Source organism: Octopus sinensis, linkage group LG7 (genome assembly GCF_006345805.1).
Source record: "Octopus sinensis linkage group LG7, ASM634580v1, whole genome shotgun sequence".
In the NCBI taxonomy this organism is placed as follows: Eukaryota; Metazoa; Mollusca; class Cephalopoda; order Octopoda; family Octopodidae; genus Octopus; species Octopus sinensis.
The window spans coordinates 30,591,234-30,610,324 of record NC_043003.1 but is presented as its reverse complement, the minus strand read 5'-3'; the positions used below and the strand labels follow the sequence as shown (position 1 = coordinate 30,610,324).

The 19,091-nt window shown below is 35.7% G+C and overlaps 2 protein-coding genes across 5 annotated transcripts in view; both read left to right on the top strand.

Annotated features, from left to right (window-relative positions):
- The window catches only part of LOC115214080 (zinc finger protein 62 homolog), a 433,795-nt gene that overhangs the window by 26,004 nt on the left and 388,700 nt on the right, over positions 1-19,091 (top strand). The window lies entirely within an intron of this gene.
- Positions 68-19,091, top strand: part of LOC115214298 (zinc finger protein 525) — a 24,323-nt gene continuing 5,299 nt past the window's right edge. The window contains exons 1-3 of one of the 4 annotated variants that reach the window (XM_036504360.1): positions 68-974; positions 12,187-12,405; positions 15,840-17,528. In XM_036504360.1, the coding sequence (XP_036360253.1) occupies positions 16,390-17,499 (1,110 nt within the window). In that variant the 5' untranslated portion in view covers positions 68-974; positions 12,187-12,405; positions 15,840-16,389 and the 3' untranslated portion in view covers positions 17,500-17,528. Of the gene's footprint in view, positions 975-9,474; positions 10,728-12,186; positions 12,406-15,839; positions 17,852-19,091 lie in introns of those variants that run through there. The other 3 variants (XM_029783454.2, XM_036504361.1, XM_029783455.2) reach the window with 3 other exon arrangements.

The window sequence follows — 19,091 nt, the reverse complement described above, 5'->3', positions numbered from 1 at the left end:
TCAGGCCAGAGATACTTTAGTTAAATGAAGATTACATTGTCATTAAGGAATCCCAAGATTTTTCAGCTTATCAAACTATGGGAGAAACCTAAACCTTCTACATCTATAAACTGTTATTGTTTTTATATCTACCATGGATTGCTCAAAGCTTACTAACTTCCTACACCTAGATCCTTGGATCTTATAATTACATATCATTATTCTGTGAACACTGACAGTGCGGAAGACATGGGAATGGAAACATAATGAAGCTAAACTATCAGATATTCCCCTAACGAATAAAACAATATATTTTCATGATTCACTATACAACCCATGCTAACATGGAAAGCGGACGTTAAACGATGATGATGATGACTGTACCAATGTACCGATTCGCCAAATTCGGTGGAAGGCCTTCTGTCTTAACAATTCCATGACCAACTACAAAAACCCGACTCACCAAGACTTTATAAAAATCCCATTCCTAACTAAAATCTGGATAATTTTGAACAGGACCTAATCAATCTTATTAAAAATATCAAATTTAAACCCAGAAAAAGAGCTCCCAATTCTCACCTATGATCAACAATATCATCAGGAAACTTCAGAAATATTCAGGAATCCTCATCCATGCAGACAAGACTGACAACCTACACAACATACCAGGAATTGATACTTAAACAGCTGCACAAGTACTACTGTATTGTGCCAGACTCTGTCCTGACAGGTATCAACCTCAAGAGATCTTGGCTTAGAAGATAGAACTGAACCTTTCATACTTCAATTACCTCATATTCACTGAAAGGACCACAAGGAAAATTTTGCTGTGAACCCTTCCGTTTGCCTCATCTGCCTCTCAAGCTCTGATACAGATAGGATTAGAAAAGTTCTATTAGGTAGAATTCTACCCCAACTTCATTTTAAAATTACACTAGACCTCTGGACTAACACCACTGAAGCCATCCAATGGTTTAAATCCTTAAGCCCCAAAGGTAAATACAAATTCATTCAAGTTGATATAGACAAGTACTATTCCATCTTATCCTCTATCCTACTTAGCACAGCCCTCATATTTGTACTAAAATATTCTGACCTAACTAGAGGTGATATCAGTATTATCCTGGCAGCTCATTGAACTATTATAAAATTTGATGGAAAACTTTGGACCTGCAAGGATACTTCTAACTATTTCTACACCTTAATGGGGCCAATATTCGAGCAATACACTGAATATTACAGCTGCACCTTACACCATGTTAGATATAAAAAAAACTCAATTAGATACCTCATATATGGAGTGGTCTTTCCCCCACTGAACCTGACACCACAGATACATCTGCCCCCTTAGAAAGAACCCTAGGTATCCCCCATATTCCACCCTCCCCCTATTCCCCAAAATTTTACTGTAGTAGCAAACCCAATAGGTACTTCTCTCACCCTGTGATTCTGGATCCCAAATCCACCACTGCCCATTGAAATCCATGCCAGTGCACACCTCCATACCCCAAGCATACTCAGGTAATCCCCTAAAACAGAATAGACGGACCAAGACACACAATGTTATCTGGTTCCACACACCCCTTTGCCTTTAATGTTCAGACCAGACTGCCTAAACTTTTCTTTGCTCTACTTGAAAAACGTTTCCCTAATCCAGTTCTCTTTGAAAAATCTTCAACCCCCCAATCAGTTAAATTTTCCTACTCTCCCACAACAATCATTGCTGTTATAATCCAACATCTAAACAATAAGAAACTTAGTAACCAGCAATTAGTTAACTTTAATCACACTAATACAACACACCCTAATTCCCAGCCCCCTATCTGTAACCCTAGAACATCCTTAAACCTCCTTACCAACACCACTGCTTGCACCACCAGTCCTAATCCTAATACCAACCCTAAGACCACAGAAGATAATGCTTATAACACCAGGTTAATCACAGATAATCATAGCCCCACAAACTCCACTTTAGCACCTAGAATCCTATGCAGCTGTAAACACCCCACCTCCTGTCCCTTAGATGCCTCACAAAAAATATTGTATATAAATGTACGGTATCAACAGAATATTCCAAATATGTATATATTGACACATGCAGCACCACCTTCAAGGTCAGAGTTGGTAACCACTATTTTAGCTTTAAATCTCAAGCAAGAACTTTATCTAGACTCATTTATAGCTTAAAACGACTTTATCTAGACTCATTCATAGCTTATGAAATGGTCCATCGTTAACCTTGCCAAACCGTATAACAGCTATAACAACAAATGTGATCTCTGCATCACAGAAGTCTTATCTATTATGCAATGCAGCGATAGCCTGAATGAATGGAGCAACCTAGTTCTTAATTGTAAACACAAGTTATGTAACACATTCTTAAGGTATAGTTAATGGCACCCACCTCAATTATTCCCTAACTATTCCTCCTGCATTCCCACCCCAACTTGAAGTATTTATAATACAACTTTTTTAGCTACCTTTATATTTTCTTAACTGTCATCTCCCTAATCTTCCTCTCTGCACATGAGAATATGCAGGTGTATGCACACCTATAAGTTACTGTAGGCTCACAGAACATGCATGCAGGATATTTGAATATATAGTTTTACTGTTAAGTAGTAAGCCACCAATTTACCTCCAATTATGTTCCTCTCATGACTAATAACTTTATCTCCCATCTTCCTCTCTTTCTTCCCCCTTTTCTCTTCTCTCCTAACAAATCCACCTTATTCTCACTCTTAAATATTTGACTTCTTCCTTTTCTTTTCATTCCTGACAATTTCAGTTCTATAGTTGATATAGTAAAATGACTCCAGCTTAATATTCACAACAACTGTTATAACGTAAAGACGAATAATGATATTGTGCTCAGATAATAACTTTATTAACGAACAAAGGAAACAATTCCAAGCCAAAGTGCAAAGTGGAGAACTGTAACTTCAATTATCCACAATGCCAAATGAATCATCTGTACCACAGCAAGTGTGCTAAGGCAAAAAGAGTAAATCCACAACAATGAGTCGATACATATCTAACATCACCTGATAGTCAATAAAGTATTCTCTCAGATGAATTGACATACGTTTAAATAATAAACAATGTGGGAGTGAAAGACATCACATGATTGAATCATGTCCATTGATTGGATGACAATAAACAGTGTTTTATGTTGAGACAACTGGAGTTGTCTCAACAGCCTTCCCTTCAGTCCACTTCAATCTAACTTAAATTCCCCCTTCAACCCCCCTCTCTTTTTCTTTATTCTTAAAAACTTTAGACAATTGCCTACTCCCATATTTTTCACCTCCTTTTCTATTACTGACCATTTTATTTTTTCACTCTGTTCTTCTGGCATCACCACTTATTTTAAATTACAACTTGAGATTACTTAATGACAATGTAACCTTCATTTAACTGAGGTATCTTCAGCCTGATGAGTGGTTAATGGAGTACCTCTCGTTGAGTAATTATTAGTTCTGAGGTCCTGCTGGCTAATTAAACATGTAGCCTCAATTTTACCAGCTCCACTCCTTCAATTTGGATTTTTATTTGCATTCATAGCAATCCTAGTTGCTAACTATGAATATATAAAAAAAAAACTTTTTTCAGCTTATCGAACTTCGATATGGGAAAAATATACAACCTTCTGTGCTAATAAACTATTACTGTTCCTGAAAGTTGTTTTTTTATACCTACCATGGACTACTCAAAGCTTATTAACTTCCTACACCTAGATCTTTGGTGCTTACAACTACATATGATTATATATATATATATATATATATATATTATATATATATATATATTATATATATATATATATATATACTCTAGTTGTACAGATTCTGTTACAGATGTTGTGTGTATTCTAAAGTGTGTATATATATATATATATATATATAAAATTTAAAAATAGGATAAAATCTTCATAAGAATTTATCAAGTAGTTAGCGTGAAAAACCTCATAAGAGAAAAAAATCCACCAATTTTTTCACTTAAATATATTTATTTATATAGAGGGCATTATTACACATAAATGCCACACACTAGGAGGGACTCAAAGTCAAAATTACTAAAACAAATAAACATATCGTACCGAATGCAACTCTCGATGTATGACTTTGTTACGCTGTTGGGACCCATGATTTTGGCCTTGTATATGTTTTTTTCAAGACAGTCATTGTTTAAGGACAGTGATTTGAAGAGGTTATATTGTCTTTCAGGGGTGTTTCTGGTGTGTTTATTTGTATTGTGGTTGAGTATTATTGGCCCCATATTGGGGAAGCAACTATAGCTAACTTTAACAATGAATGTACATATATATATATATATACACACACACACACACACAGGGGTTGGACAAAATAATGGAAATTTCAAACAAATTTATTCTGATGTAGAGTAGGACTGCCTTTGGCAGTAATTACAGCTTCAATTCTACGATGGTATCGATTCATACAAAGTTTGAATTGTTTCCAAAGGAATTTTTGTCCATTCCTCAGCTAAAACAGTCTCCAGTTCCTGTAGTGATGATGGTAGAGGATATCAACTGCTTACTTGTTTTTCTAAAATGCACCATAAATGTTTAATAATATTGAGATCTGGGGACTGTGGTCACCAGATAAGATGTTCAACTTCACTAGAATGTTCCTCGTGCCATTCAATAACAAATTTAGCTGTATGAATTGGTGCATTATCATCCTGAAAGATTGCATTTCCCTCTGGAAACAGTTCTGCAACCATAGGATGAATTTGATCAGATAAAATGCTTAAATAGTTTTGACCATAAATTCTACCATGAAGGGATTTCCAAGATATAGCCCCTCTCGCCAGGTCATCACAGATCCTCCTCCATGTTTAATAGTTGGAAGAAGGCAGTCTGAGTCAAATGCTTTTGGCTGTCTCCACATGTATACTTGGCCAGTGGTTGGAAATAAGATAAAGGATGACTTGTCTGGGAAAATAACATTCTTCCACTACTCTAGGGACCAATTCTGTAGATTTTTACTCCCCTCTAAACACTTTGCAACGTTTGTTTTTGAAAATAGTGGTTTTCTGATTGCAGCCTTCCCGTGAAATCTGGCAAGCAGTTTTTGTGGAAACTGATAGCCTAAAATTTGAAATATGAAGGTGGTCATTAAGCTCTGCAGTAATTTGGGGAGTAATTTTGTGATCCTTTCTAACAATTCATTCTCTATCTGAAAGTTTTGTTTTGATGAGGAGGTTTTTCCCTCAAAGGCTGTCATTACTTTCAAGACAAATATTTCAGCTGTTTTTGTTACGCTAGCACCTGCCATACGAGCACTAACAATTTGACGTCTTTGGAAGTCAGATAGATCTGTCATTTTAGTGAATTTTAATTACTTTTTTCTGATGATATCTGAAAAGAAACAGCAATTTTAGCAAATCATATTAAGCAACACTAATAATAAATCAAAAAACATAAAAATAAACAAGCTTTTGATGTTTTTATAGATATTTCAAAATTATGATGCTATGTGTTTCCATTATTTTGTCTAACTCTTGTATGTGAAAATGAATGTGTCCAAAAAGTATTTGAAAAATTTTTATTCATTTCCAAGACCTTACTACAAAAATTTCAGATCTTAATTTTAATTGTCAGTTAAAATAAACTGTTATCATCCCCAGAATGTTTTGAACTCATGGCCTCTTGGTAGTTTAGCATGTTAACTTCAGTTAATCTCAGCCAGAAACACTTCTAAATTTTTTTTTAAAATGTAGATAAGGAATTACATTTGTATTTCCTGAGCAACAAATAACATTATGGAAGACAGACAGTGTGAGAATCAAATTTGAGGAAACACAACGTAAGAATAATGAATTTCTTTACCAAACTGAGAAACATGTAAAGAAAAAATCTCGGAATATTTTCATCATTCAGGAAATGTAAAGACCTCAGTGAACACAAATCACATCACACAAATTCAAAAGTTTACCATTATGATTTTGGTGATAAAACATTCATAATGGTTATTTGATACTTCACTGACAAAAGAATACAACTGTGAAATCATTGGTAAAATTTTTCTAGGAATTCTGAATTAATTCATCACATAGATTTTCACACAGGTGAGAAACCCTACTATTGTCATATCTGTGGTAAGACATTTTCTCATAAAACACACTTGTCGCATACATATCCACATAAATAAGAGACAATAGACTGCGATTTTGCTTGGCTTGATGGGTCTTCTCAAACGACATAATGGTCATTGCCTCTGCGAGGCCCAACACTCAAAGGAGCTCAGCCACTTTGCCTCCGTGAGGCCCAACGCTCGAAAGGAGCTCAGCCACTTCACCTTCATGAGGCCCAACATCAAAAGATGCTCTTTATGTGCCAACAGCATGGGTGCTGTTGGTTTGACAGGTCCTCTCAAGCGCAGCACATCACCAAAGGTCTTAGTTACCAGTCATTGCCTCTGTGAAGTTCGAAGATCATATTTCACCACCTTGTCCCATGTCTTCCTGGGTCTACTTTTACAACAGGTTCCCTCCACAGTTAGAGACTGGTACTTCTTTACACAGCTGTCCTTATCCATATGCATCATATGACCATACCAGCACAGTCGTCACTCTTGTACAACACCTTTAGTGTGTGTCTTCTACTATAACCTCAGTGCGATCGATGCTTTGTGAGTGGAATTCAATAAAAAGAAACTGTGCAGAAGTGCATCATGTATATGATAATAGTTATCATAAGCGTTTGAACATCCATTTTTCCATGATTACAGAAATCAAACGAAATCCATTGAAGCAGATACTCAATAGCCAGATACCTTTCTTGTTGCTAACCCTTATCTGCTTCCAAATAATTCATTCCCCCATGGCCAGACAGGTTTTCATGGAAGACTGGAAAAGAATAACACATATATTATGCTGACTCTTTCTATACATTTACCATGCAATGTTAAGACAAGTACACACATATATACATACATGACAAGCTTCTAGTTTCCTTCTACCACATCTAATCATTAAGGTTTTTGTCAGCCTTAGGCTATTATGGAAGACACTTGCAAGGTGCTATGCTTTGGGTCTGAATTGGAAACCATATGGTTAGGAAGCAAATTTCTTAATAACACAGTTATACCTATAAATACGTGTGTATATGTGTATGTAAACAAAATTGTTCATGCCAAATTTACAAAAAAAAATACTTGTATTGACAACACAGTAAACTTTTTCTGTGAGGAGTCTCTGAAAGGTAAAAAAGAATATAAAGACCATAACAATGATAAGCAATAACAAAACTGACATGTGGAAGCTGTTTATGATCTCACAAAAACAAACGAGGAAATATGAGATATTAAAATCAGTATTCATCAAGATTTGAGCAAAACTTAACTATTTACGTACACAAAGCATTGCATGAAAATGATCCCAACATGAGTTGAGGAAAAAAACCCGGTGACTCAATGTTGCAAGAGAATATCTAGCACAAATTCATACTCCCAGCTTTTGGACATTGAATTTCCTCCTCTATTGTACCATTGTATTTGAACACCAACAGATGGTAGAAAAATAGACCAATCCAAAAGATATTAATATAAAATTGGATTACCTCCTTCCAAAATAATGTCAATGGACTCAAGGAAAAAATAAGAAAGTTGGACACTGTGAACAAATGCAAAGTGAAAGTTGTATTTCACAAACCCCAGCTGTGACTGCATGACAGATTCTCCAAACTATATGGAAATTCTATCAAAAAACACTAATAAACTGATTGCCCTTAAACACGATCTGAAACACTTTGTTACTGTAAAAAATTAAATAATCACAAGGTGGTAAACTGCACATTTGCTCCCAAAATCTGTAAGCTATATTATATATCTCAGTATGACAGCCATACAATCAAGATTGAAAATGCTTCTCTCCAAGAGAACCTAGAGTTATTCTGGTGTGTGTGTGTGTGGGGGGGATATGTAATGTAAATGAAGAATACAACCGTAATGCAGTATGGTTAAAAGAACTACAAAGTCAGTACAATAAATACCTCTCTCAAAAGGGTGTTCGGGCTAAATGTGACAGCTTGCATAAGGTGAATACACAATATCCCATTTAAATTTTTTTTTTAAATATCAACTACACTATGGCTAGGGATAACAGTTTACTCACTGTAGCCACCCTTGGCTGACATCACAACTTCGAGATTGCTCTGGAACCAGGTGCATGCATTCCTCATTGTGTCTCTGGGAAGATCTCCAAACAACTTGCTAATCTTGACCACTAGTTTGGCCTTGGTCTTGCAGACAGAAAAGCTGGTGTCTTTCTCAGTTGCATCCCACAGATAATAATCTATGGGATTACAATTGGGGTAGTTAAGAGGCCAGAAACTGGGGCTGGCGCAGACACAGAAATTCTCCAACAATCACTTTTGATTCTTTCCAGAGGTATGCCAAGGAAATTAATGCTGCTGCCATACATATGGCCTTCATGCAGCGATCCTCTCCAACCAGGGTTTGATCACAGTCTCATAGAGGTTCACATTACTGAATTGAATGGGGTGGAAGCCTTGGAATTTTCACTCACCCCCACCCCCATTGATCCTTTTACCTGCACAATTTTCACTAAGAAAGAAAAACTTGGATTTTTTGGCTTGGAATCAAGTACCCTGACCTAGTATACTGCAAACTCCTTATTTTGGTTCAGAAAAAAGATCAATGGGGGTGACGGGTGGAATTTCCGATGCTTCCACCTTACCCCACCCCATTTTCCGGACCCCAAAAAAGGGTTTTGTAGCATATTAGGAGGTCACCGGAATTCATTCAATGAAAAAAAAAAATTTCCACTGATTCCGGGATATGGGGGGAGGGGGCTCTGATTTCCCAACCCCCACTTTTTTCCGAACAAAAACAAGGGCTTTGCAGCATATTAGGAGGTCAGGGTACTTGATTCCACGCAAAAAATCTGAGTTTTTTTTTCTTAGCGGAAATCTTGCAGGTGAAAGGATCAAAATTTACCAAATTTACAAGGCTCCCACCCCACTCAGTTTTTAGGACCCAAAAAAGGGTTTTGTGGCATATTAGGAGGTCACCGGAATTCATTCAACAAAAAAAAAAATTTCCATAGGCGCAGGAGTGGCTGTGTGGTAAGTAGCTTGCTTACTAACAACAATATGAAAGGCTACTAAATGTGAGAGAGCTGTCCTAATGTGAACCTAAGTTAGGCTCCAACCATTCTTCTTGGCAGCAGTTAAGAATATGAAGACTGTGAAAGCCCCTTGTCCATCAGGAATTATTTTTTAAAGTCCATAAAATATGTGGCATATTAGGATACAGCTTGATTTTGAGGGTGGGGTGGGGAATTTCAGAAAATTCACTGGAGACCACTGCAATTCATCTTAACTTTCAAGAAAATGGATATTTTTTAATGCAATTCTCTACAAATATGCACTTGTTCAGAAACACTTGTGAGTGGGGAAAGGTTCTCAAAAATAACCCCCAAATTGTTTTCTCCTCAAATTCCTGTCCTCAGAATCTACATAGTCCAAGGTATATTTGTAGAAAATTTCATTAAAAAAATATCCATTTTCTTGAAAGTTAAAATAAATTGAGGTGGACTCCAGTGAATTTTCTAAAATTCCCCACCCGACCCCCTCCTAAAATACTTTCCCCCCCAAAATTTGTATATTCGGAATCTACATGATATAACATATTCATAGAAAATTTCATTAAAAAATATCCATTTTTCTAGAAATCATGATCATCCAAAGTCAGGGTGGGGGGAAGAAGTCTGTAGTTATGCCCAGTAATATACCAACATTTCATGAAATGCATTTGATGGGGGTCTTTTTATGTGGGTCAATGATTCACTCATTTTTTTTTTTATCCAAATAACAACATCCATACTCAGACTATAGAAGAGCGATGGATGTTCATCATGAAGAAGAAAGGTGACATTGTGGAGTTACTCCTTTACTTGTTTCAGTCACTTGATTGCCGCCATGCTGGAGCACCGCCTTGAAGGGCTTTAGTCAAACGAAAAGTCCCCTTATTTTTGAAGCTTAGTACTTATTCTATTGTGTTTTTTATTTGTTTGTTTTGTTTTTTATTGCCGAACTGCTGTGGGGACGTAAACACTGCAACATTAGTCAAATAAAGGGTTGGGTTCGAGATTCCATCAGAACACATGATGAAGGCTGGAGAGTACATCAGCTGAAACGTGATAACAAACATGATGAGGACATCTATCTCTTCACTGAAAATAATGTACAGCAACAGTGGTTATAAGTGGTGACAGGGTGTCAAACACACACACACATGCATAGGCAGACTTCAGAGTTGGGAAGCACCAACAAGTTCGAATTTCTCCATTTTGACGGAGTTTTTTCAAATTTCTTTTCACGGTGCCCTTGCAAAAATGATCTGGAGTATCTGTTTAACAAGTAAACTTATCTTCCCTTTTCTGGAGTGATTGTGGTCAATTTTGTGGGCGCCATGCACTTAAAATCCATGCATAACTACAGATTTCTGCCCCACCGACTTTGGATGATCATAACTTTCAGAAAAATAGATATTTTTTAATGGAATTTTCTACAAACATGTATTATATCTTGTAGATTCCGAATAAACAAAGTTTGGTGGGGGGGATACATATGAACGAAGTCCCATGAAGTTATTATACTTTCTGAATGAAGAACACAAACATGTTATTGAATATTGCGTTTGCTTCTATCAGGACCATTTACCTTTAAAGCGAAAAAACAAAACCAACATATACGACAGGTATGTAAAACATATTTCGGTGTATTTTCTCTGTTCATACGACAGGTATGTAAAACATATTTCGGTGTATTTTCTCTGTTCATTCGTGTGCGCACACACAAACACACAAGCCGTTCGTTTTCACTTTTAAACAGCAGGGGCAAGGGACGTATGAATCAATTTTGGAGTTTCCTCATAGAAAATTTGAAATTAATTATTGTTTTTTTCCATATTTTTAATCTCCATATTTTCCCACATAGATTGAAAAACAATTCGAAAAAAAGTTAAAATTTTAAAATTTGGGGTGGGGAGTGGGGAATTTTGAAAACACGGTTTTTGACATATTCAGAATCTCCTTCGGAAAGACTTCCTCTTGTCCCCCCACCCCATTTCCAACCCAAGTTTTTCTTCTCTTTATTTTCTTTTATTTGTTTCAGTCATTTGAGTGCGGCCATGCTGGAGCCCTACCTTTAGTCGAGCAAATCAACCCAAGGACTTATTCTTTGTAAGCCTAGTACTTATTCTATCGGCCTCTCTTGCCGAACCGCTAAGTGACGGGGACGCAAACACACCAGCATCGGTTGTTAAGCGATGTTGGAGGGGACAAACACAGACACACAAACATATACACACACACACATATATATTTATACGACGGGCTTCTTCCAGTTTCCGTCTACCAAATCCACTCACAAGGCTTTGGTCACCCTGAGGCTATAGTAGAAGACACTTGCCCAAGGTGCCACGTAGTCGAACTGAACCCGGAACCATGTGGTTGGTAAGCAAGCTACTTACCACACAGCCACTCCTGCGCCTATTTTTTTTCTCCCTTTTTTTTTTCCAAAAATCCCCGTTTTCGGATACGGAATTTCCTGAAAATTGCCAAAAGTCGGCATTTGGACATTTGACCCTACACCCATCGCCCCCTTTCTTCATCTTTGATTTTTTTTCCCTAACCCTAACTACAAAAATTTTTGGAAATTTTGTTTAGGATCATAATCTCTGTATTTTTCCGCATATTTTGCAAATAAAAAAAAAATTCTGAAAAAAGTTAAAAAATGAAGAAATTGGGGGTGGGGTAATTTCTAAATGCCGATTTCTGCCAATTTTTTTTTTTTGCAGTTTCGTATTCTCCGTAGCCGAAAACGGTGGAACGGGGGTTTGTGTGTAAAAAAAAAAATAATAAAAAAGGGGCGGGGTACAAAAGGAAGTATTGCCTTTTGTCGAAAACATAGGAATCCGCTGAAAAAATTTCAAAAACAGAAAAAGTCGATTTTTTTCGTACCTGTGTACTTGTAAACATTAAACATTTAGATTTTTACTAACTGGGGTGAATAAATAAATCTCCCAGCAAAATAATTTTATTTCATTTGAAGCATTTATATTTAGCCAGGTTAACAATAGAGTTACGTCCCCTGATTGCTTCCATAATTTACTTCACTTCCTGCTATTGTTTGATTCACGTCATTATTACTTTCAGTTCCACTTAATAACTTACATTTTGACGACCGAGATCATTATAGTTAATTGGTAATGAACTCTATATGAAATACAGACGGCACTCTTTATTATGTGAACCTTAAAATGAAAATTAACGTTCGCTGTAAAAGCTTAAAGTTCTCTTGAAGCTATCCATGCCTCCTCTGTGTTTATTTCTTGCGTGTATATTACATGTCCCTCGTTGGGTCTTTATTAATATGTAAGTATTATTAATATAATATTGTATGTGTCGGTCTACGTACATCTGTTTGCATTTATGTGTTTAAATAGAAGAAAGTAAATAAGACATTTTCGAAAGTTCGTATTTAGTTTCGTTTTTCGACACTCCAATCCAATCTTTATTATGCCTGAGCAACCGAAACTTCTACGTGATCTTTTCATGATAAATATCCTTATGCTTGGGGGGAAAAAACCCCCATTAGAATGCTTTTAATCATGTTTGTTCGATAAGGACCTACTTAAGTCTAAAAAGTGGAAGGAGACATTAGCCAAGATATTTGAGGTAAACGGACAGTGCAAATAGTAAAGACGTTATTCAAATAGGCATCGATTGGTTCTCAAATGGTTCTTAAAGTGGTATATTTTTGGAAATATTTGCTTACACAGAAAAGTGCCGCCAAACAATGTTATCCTTTTTGTACGGATAATTAAGGATACTTGCCACTTGGATAAATAAATTTTCTATGGAAAGAAGTCAAGCACTAACAAATCTTCAGAATGAAATTTAAATCTCAGTATGTTGTCATACTGCATCATAATCAATTCCATTTGATAATTTTATGAGGCACTGTCCGACACCAAATGGAGTAGCAGACAGCTTGAATTCGTTTGGCTGAAGCGAAAATTTAGTAATATATTATACAAATTCTTTTTTTAACTCTCTGGTCATATCTCGTGCTTTATTTTTTATGAAACTTGGAAAAATATTTCCTTTTTAAAAGCTGGTGGGCTTTGTTTCAAATACCACAATATGACCATATATCCCGTATATCAGCTGGGTTTTTTTTTTTACTTGATGTTATAAGTTCAAGTCATTAAATTAGATGTATTGTCCACAGTAAATGCTTTAGTTGCAAGCCAGTCAGGGTCAAAATAATGTGAAACATTCACATTTATACTTTCAAAGAATATTGCCACTGCTTCATGCAAGAAAATATTCTTTCCATCATTGATCCTCAGCATACATTGCCAAAATAAACTAGATCCCCATAATTTTCCACTATATCCAACATAATTGGTTGTCTAACAAAACTAGCTTTAAAAATTTACAACTAGCTGTTGAGAGAGAGAAAACATTCAAAGTGTAAGCTGTGTTTCTTCATGCTTGACAGCAACTCAACTTCCATTTGATTCATTCCAAAATATGCGAGTGATGAGTGTTGCTTCACATATTGGGTAACATGTTGTGGTGTGGCCATGTACTATCACATATTGGGTTTGATGTAATGGTGCAGCAGTAGTTACAGATTGTTATTGACACTCACATTACAGATATAAATGTGGTAGTTTAGAATTGTTAAAGGTTTCGTTTTCAGTATCGTAAATGTTAACTCTTGACCACATGGGTTAGTTTATGTTTCTGAACAAGATCGTGGCTTTCTGTAAAAAATTTTTTTTTTTTACTTATGTGGAGGGGGAGGGTTGACTTACCTTTTGAAGTCAGTGTAAAAGGGAAAGAGAGAGAGGGAGAGCAATTAGAACAGTGGACTATCTTTTGAAGTCTGCATGAAGCAGAAGAATTAATGTGTGCATTTGATGGGGTGTGCGAGACAGAAAGTGTGGTGTGTATGTGAAGTTGTTTTGTTAGTGTGTGAAGAGACAGAGAGAGCAATGGTGCTGGTGTGTGTGTGTGTGTGTGATTGAGAGAGAGAGAGAAGGTATGTTTTTTGTTTTTGCTTGTTGTTATACAGAGCAGACCGTTACATAAACATACATGCAAACAACTAGCAAAAACAAAAAAAACATACCTTCTCTCTCCCTCAAACGCACATGAACATGTATGCAATAGGCGTACGTGTTTCTGTGTGTCACTGAAGCCATTCACACTTACATTCATACATACATAGCAACCTCTCTCTCTCTTTTTCTCTGTCAATCACTCACACATTCACTCACTACAAAAAGTAAATAAATCAGTTATCTCTCTCACTCTCAATCACTCACACACCAGCACCATTGCTCACTCTGTCTTGCACACCCCATCAAACACACACACACATCAATTCCTCCACTTCACGATGACTTCAAAAGATAGTCCCCTGTTCTAATTGCTCTCTCTCTCTTCCCCTTTTACGCTGACTTCTAACGGTAAGTCCCCTCTTCCTGTCTTCTACCACATAAGTAAATAAAATAAAAAACTTTTACGGAAAGCGATGATCTTGTTCAGAAACATAAATAAACCTACATGCTTTAAGAAGCGATGTAAACTGTTCTCAAAACAAAAGATTGCCAGTCCGGTGCAGCCTAATATTGTCTATAGTGAGTTGAGGGTTACAAAAGTAAACCTGAGAGTAACAATGTGTCAGGTCAGAAACTATGAAACAAAGAAAATTCATCAATTAAAATTCCTACAAGGTCATAGAAATCTTTGGCCAACTCTCTACTATTTACAATTTATTGTTTTCTGTTTTAAATATTTTTTGTTCTTATTGATCAACATTTTGTTATTAAATCATATATCCAAAATATTTCTTTTGGAAAAAAAAATTTCTACTTCAAGGTTAGGCATAATAATAATAATAATAATAATAATAATGTTTTGTCATGGTATAAAAGATGGGCTACAGCAAATATTCTGCTCAATACTACAGATTTACTTGTCAGTTGTTTGACCTTCACCAGTTGAGCATGTTCCTTTGGGGCTGACGATATGTGCATCTCTGATCACGAGCAGAAGTAGTGGGGGAGCATCATAGCCATGTGTTGAGAGGAATTTTGGTGGGTATGGAAACTTAGGTGTTTTGTTCAACAAGGACCATTTGAGCAGGATGAGCTACTTGACCCGAAGGAAATTCAAACTGGGCCCCACCTGCAAGGTCATGTGCTGTTTATCTTGATATGAGATCACCATGTCTTGCACATATGGTTGTGATACATGTGCCTGATGTACCCTTATCAGACAGGTTGTCATGAAGGGTATACTGAGCTTTGATGGCATGCACTGCTCTCTCACTCAATTATAATAATAATTATTATTATCTCTCTGTTGTATTCATTGAGGCTAATAAGAGTATCACAAAGGCCAGTAGTTTAACTGATTCTTTAGTTTGTTAAGGACAGAGTGGAAATGTATGAAGAAATGTGTATATTGAAGATATTAACAACAGTGATTTTGGCATAGTATTTCATGTCTCTGTTCTTAAGAGTGAAAGTAAAAATCATACCATTATATCACTTGTAATAAAGGGAACCTTCGTAGCATTCCAAATATGGAAAATAAAAGGTGTACCTCTTCATTAAAATCTTTGAAATTAAATCAAGTGACCTAACAGATTTTCTTACTATATATCTTTGTAGAAATTTTCTCTCTCTCTCTCATAATATCTTTCAGTATTTCTGGTGAAATATATCTCTACCACCCTTTCTGTTGACATTAAATTGTCTCTTATGTATGATACTATCTCTGTATTTCAGGTTATCTGGTTACATTGATATGACAATTTTTCACAGAAGACATCAACGGATTAAGGAACGATATGAAACACTGAAGATTTACTCCTTGAAAATATCATGCGACAGAGATTATCTGACTTGACAGAAATTTTTTGAAGTTGATTTGATATACATTTCATGGATGATTTTGTTTAATGGTTGAACTTTAGTAGAAAACTTTACTAGCCTTATGTGTGATACCTTATGGATCTGAATATATTTTTAAAACTAGATTGAATACTATCATGTTTAGGATGGTTCGTTGTATTTAGAATAATTCAAATTTTGGAGAATTAATGTGTCCTTTAAAAAGTTTGAAAGATATTTATTTATATCCACCGCATAACCACAGAAATTTTCAAACTTTGATTTTTATTGTTAGATAAAATATACTGTTTGACTATCAGTAAGTTTTGATCTTATTACCTTGTGCTCAGTAGCCTAGTACATCACTACATCTTATAAAACACACAATTTAACTTAAAACTGAGATAAAAGACAAAATCATATCTTGTGAGCAACAAATGACACTATGGAGGAGAGAGTATGTGAGAATCAGGACTATGCTGAAACTCAATGTGAAAATAACAAGTTTCTTCACCAAAGTAAGGAAGATGTAGGGAAGAAATCATACCACTGTGATATCAAAGGGAAGACAGTGACAAAATATAAAGATATTGGAGAACACAAATCACTCCACACAATTTCAAATGTTTATCATTGTGAAATTTGTGACAAAGTTTTTACAACAGACAGTTCCTTTTCATCTCACAAACTTACTCACAAAGTTATAAAACCATATTGCTGTGATGTCTGTGGCAAAACATTTTCTCAGAATTCTAATTTAACTCTTCATATATGTACTCACAAAGGTGAGAAGCAATACCAGTGTTATAACTGTGGTTTAACATTCTCTTGTAAAGATGACTTGACTGTTCACAATTGTACACACACAGGTGAAAAATCATACCAATGTGACACCTGTGGTAAAACATTTTCTAAGAATTATCACCTAACTCGTCACATACGTACTCACACAGGTGAGAAACCACACCACTGTGATATTTGTGGTAAAATATTTTCTGAAAATTACTACTTACAACGTCATAAGCGTACTCATTCAGGTGAAAAACCATACCATTGTGATATCTGTGCAGAAACATTTTCCCGGAAAGAACATTTGACTCGACACATTCGTATCCACACAGGTGAAAAACCATACCACTGTGATGTCTGTGATAAAACATTTACTCAGAATTCTCACTTAATTAGTCACATGCGTACTCACACAGGTGAAAAACCATATCGCTGTAAAGTCTGTGGTGAAACATTTTCACAGAGTTCACTTTTAAATTGTCACATACGTACTCACACTGACAAACAGTACCAGTGTGATATTTGTGGTGAAGCATTTTTGTGTAATGATGACTTGACTGTTCACAAATGTACTCATACTAGTAAGAGTCTATTCCACTGTGATATCTGTGGTAAATCATTTTCTCAGAACTCTCGCTTAACTCTTCATATGCGTACTCATACAAATGAAAAACCTTACCACTGTGGCATTTGTGGTAAATCATTTTCTCAGAATTTTTGTTTAACTCGTCACATACGTACTCACACAGATGCTAAACCAATGTGATATCTGTGGTAAATCATTTTCTAAGAACTCTCACTTAACTCTTCATATACATACTCATACAAATCAAAAACCTTACCACTGTGATGTTTGTGGTAAACCATTTTCTCAGAATTTTTGTCTAAATCCTCACATACATACTTACACACATGTTAAACAAATATGATATATGTGCTAAAGGTTTCACATGTAACGATAACTTGACTGTTCACAAATATGCTCACACAAATGAAAAAAATCATAACACTATAATATCTGTTGTAAAATATTCTCTCAGAGTTTTCAATTAATTTGTCACATACTCACACAGGTTAGGAGCCGTACCACTGTGATATTTGTAGTAAAATACTTTCTCGGAATTCTCAATCGATCTGTTACATATGTACTCATGCTGGTGAGAAAGTATACCACTGTGATAACTGTAGTAAAATATTCTTTCTCAGAATTTTCGCTTAATTCATTATATACATGCTCATATTAGTTAGTAATCATACCACTAATATCTGTGATAAAACCTTCGCTTGTGATATTGACTTAGCAATTCAGAAATATACATAGTTACACAAGAAACCAAGCTACTGTAGTGTCTGGGCTAAAACATTATCTCATAAACCTATTTTTACTGCTCACAAATGCAGTGTCAGTGGTGTGAGTCAATGCCATTGTGATATTTGTAGTAAATATCAATCATAACTGAACTACTTTCAAACTTACTCATGGATCACACAATCTGATGGAAATAGCAGTCATTTCTATTGCAAACCACATCACACCATCTTAAAAAAGAAAGGTCATACTGTACTGTTGGAATAACTTCCATCATATGTTAGATCTAACAGCAACAATCTGGGACTTACAACATAACCATTGAGTTCTGTAGTGAACCATTCTCTCAGAATATTTATTTTATTCATATATACACTCACACATTTCATAAACTAGACTATTGTGATATATATATATATATATATATTATATATATATATATATATAATATATATATATATATATATATGCATAACTGTGTGATTGGAAAACTTACTTCCCAACCAAACTTAGGTTCATTCCACTACATGATACTTTATGCAAGTGTCTTCTACTATAGCCCCAGGCCAACCAAAGCCTTGTGTGTGGATTTGATAGATGGAAACTGAAAGAAACCTGGGTGTGTTTGTACCATTGTCTTAATATCATGATGATTATAAATAAACAGCACTAACAAACAAGCAATGTTGTTCATTACCAATCCTCCATGAAAATGGCAATGAGGGAATATTTTGCATGGAAACAGGCAAGGGATGGCAGCAGGAAGGGCATCAAGCTGTAGAAACTCTGCTTTGACAAATTCTGTCTGACTCATGCAAGCATGGAAAAGTGATCATTGATGATGATATATAGCACTGCAATGTGACTGCGTGATTAAGAAATCTACTTCCCAATTAGATGGTTTGGGATTCAGTCTCACTGTGTGTCAACTTGTTGAAGTGTCTTCTACTATAGCCTCAGGCTGACCAAAGCCCTGTGAGTGGATTTGGTGGATGGCAACTGAATGAAGTCCATTATATATATATTTATATACACACGTCTGTGTTCTG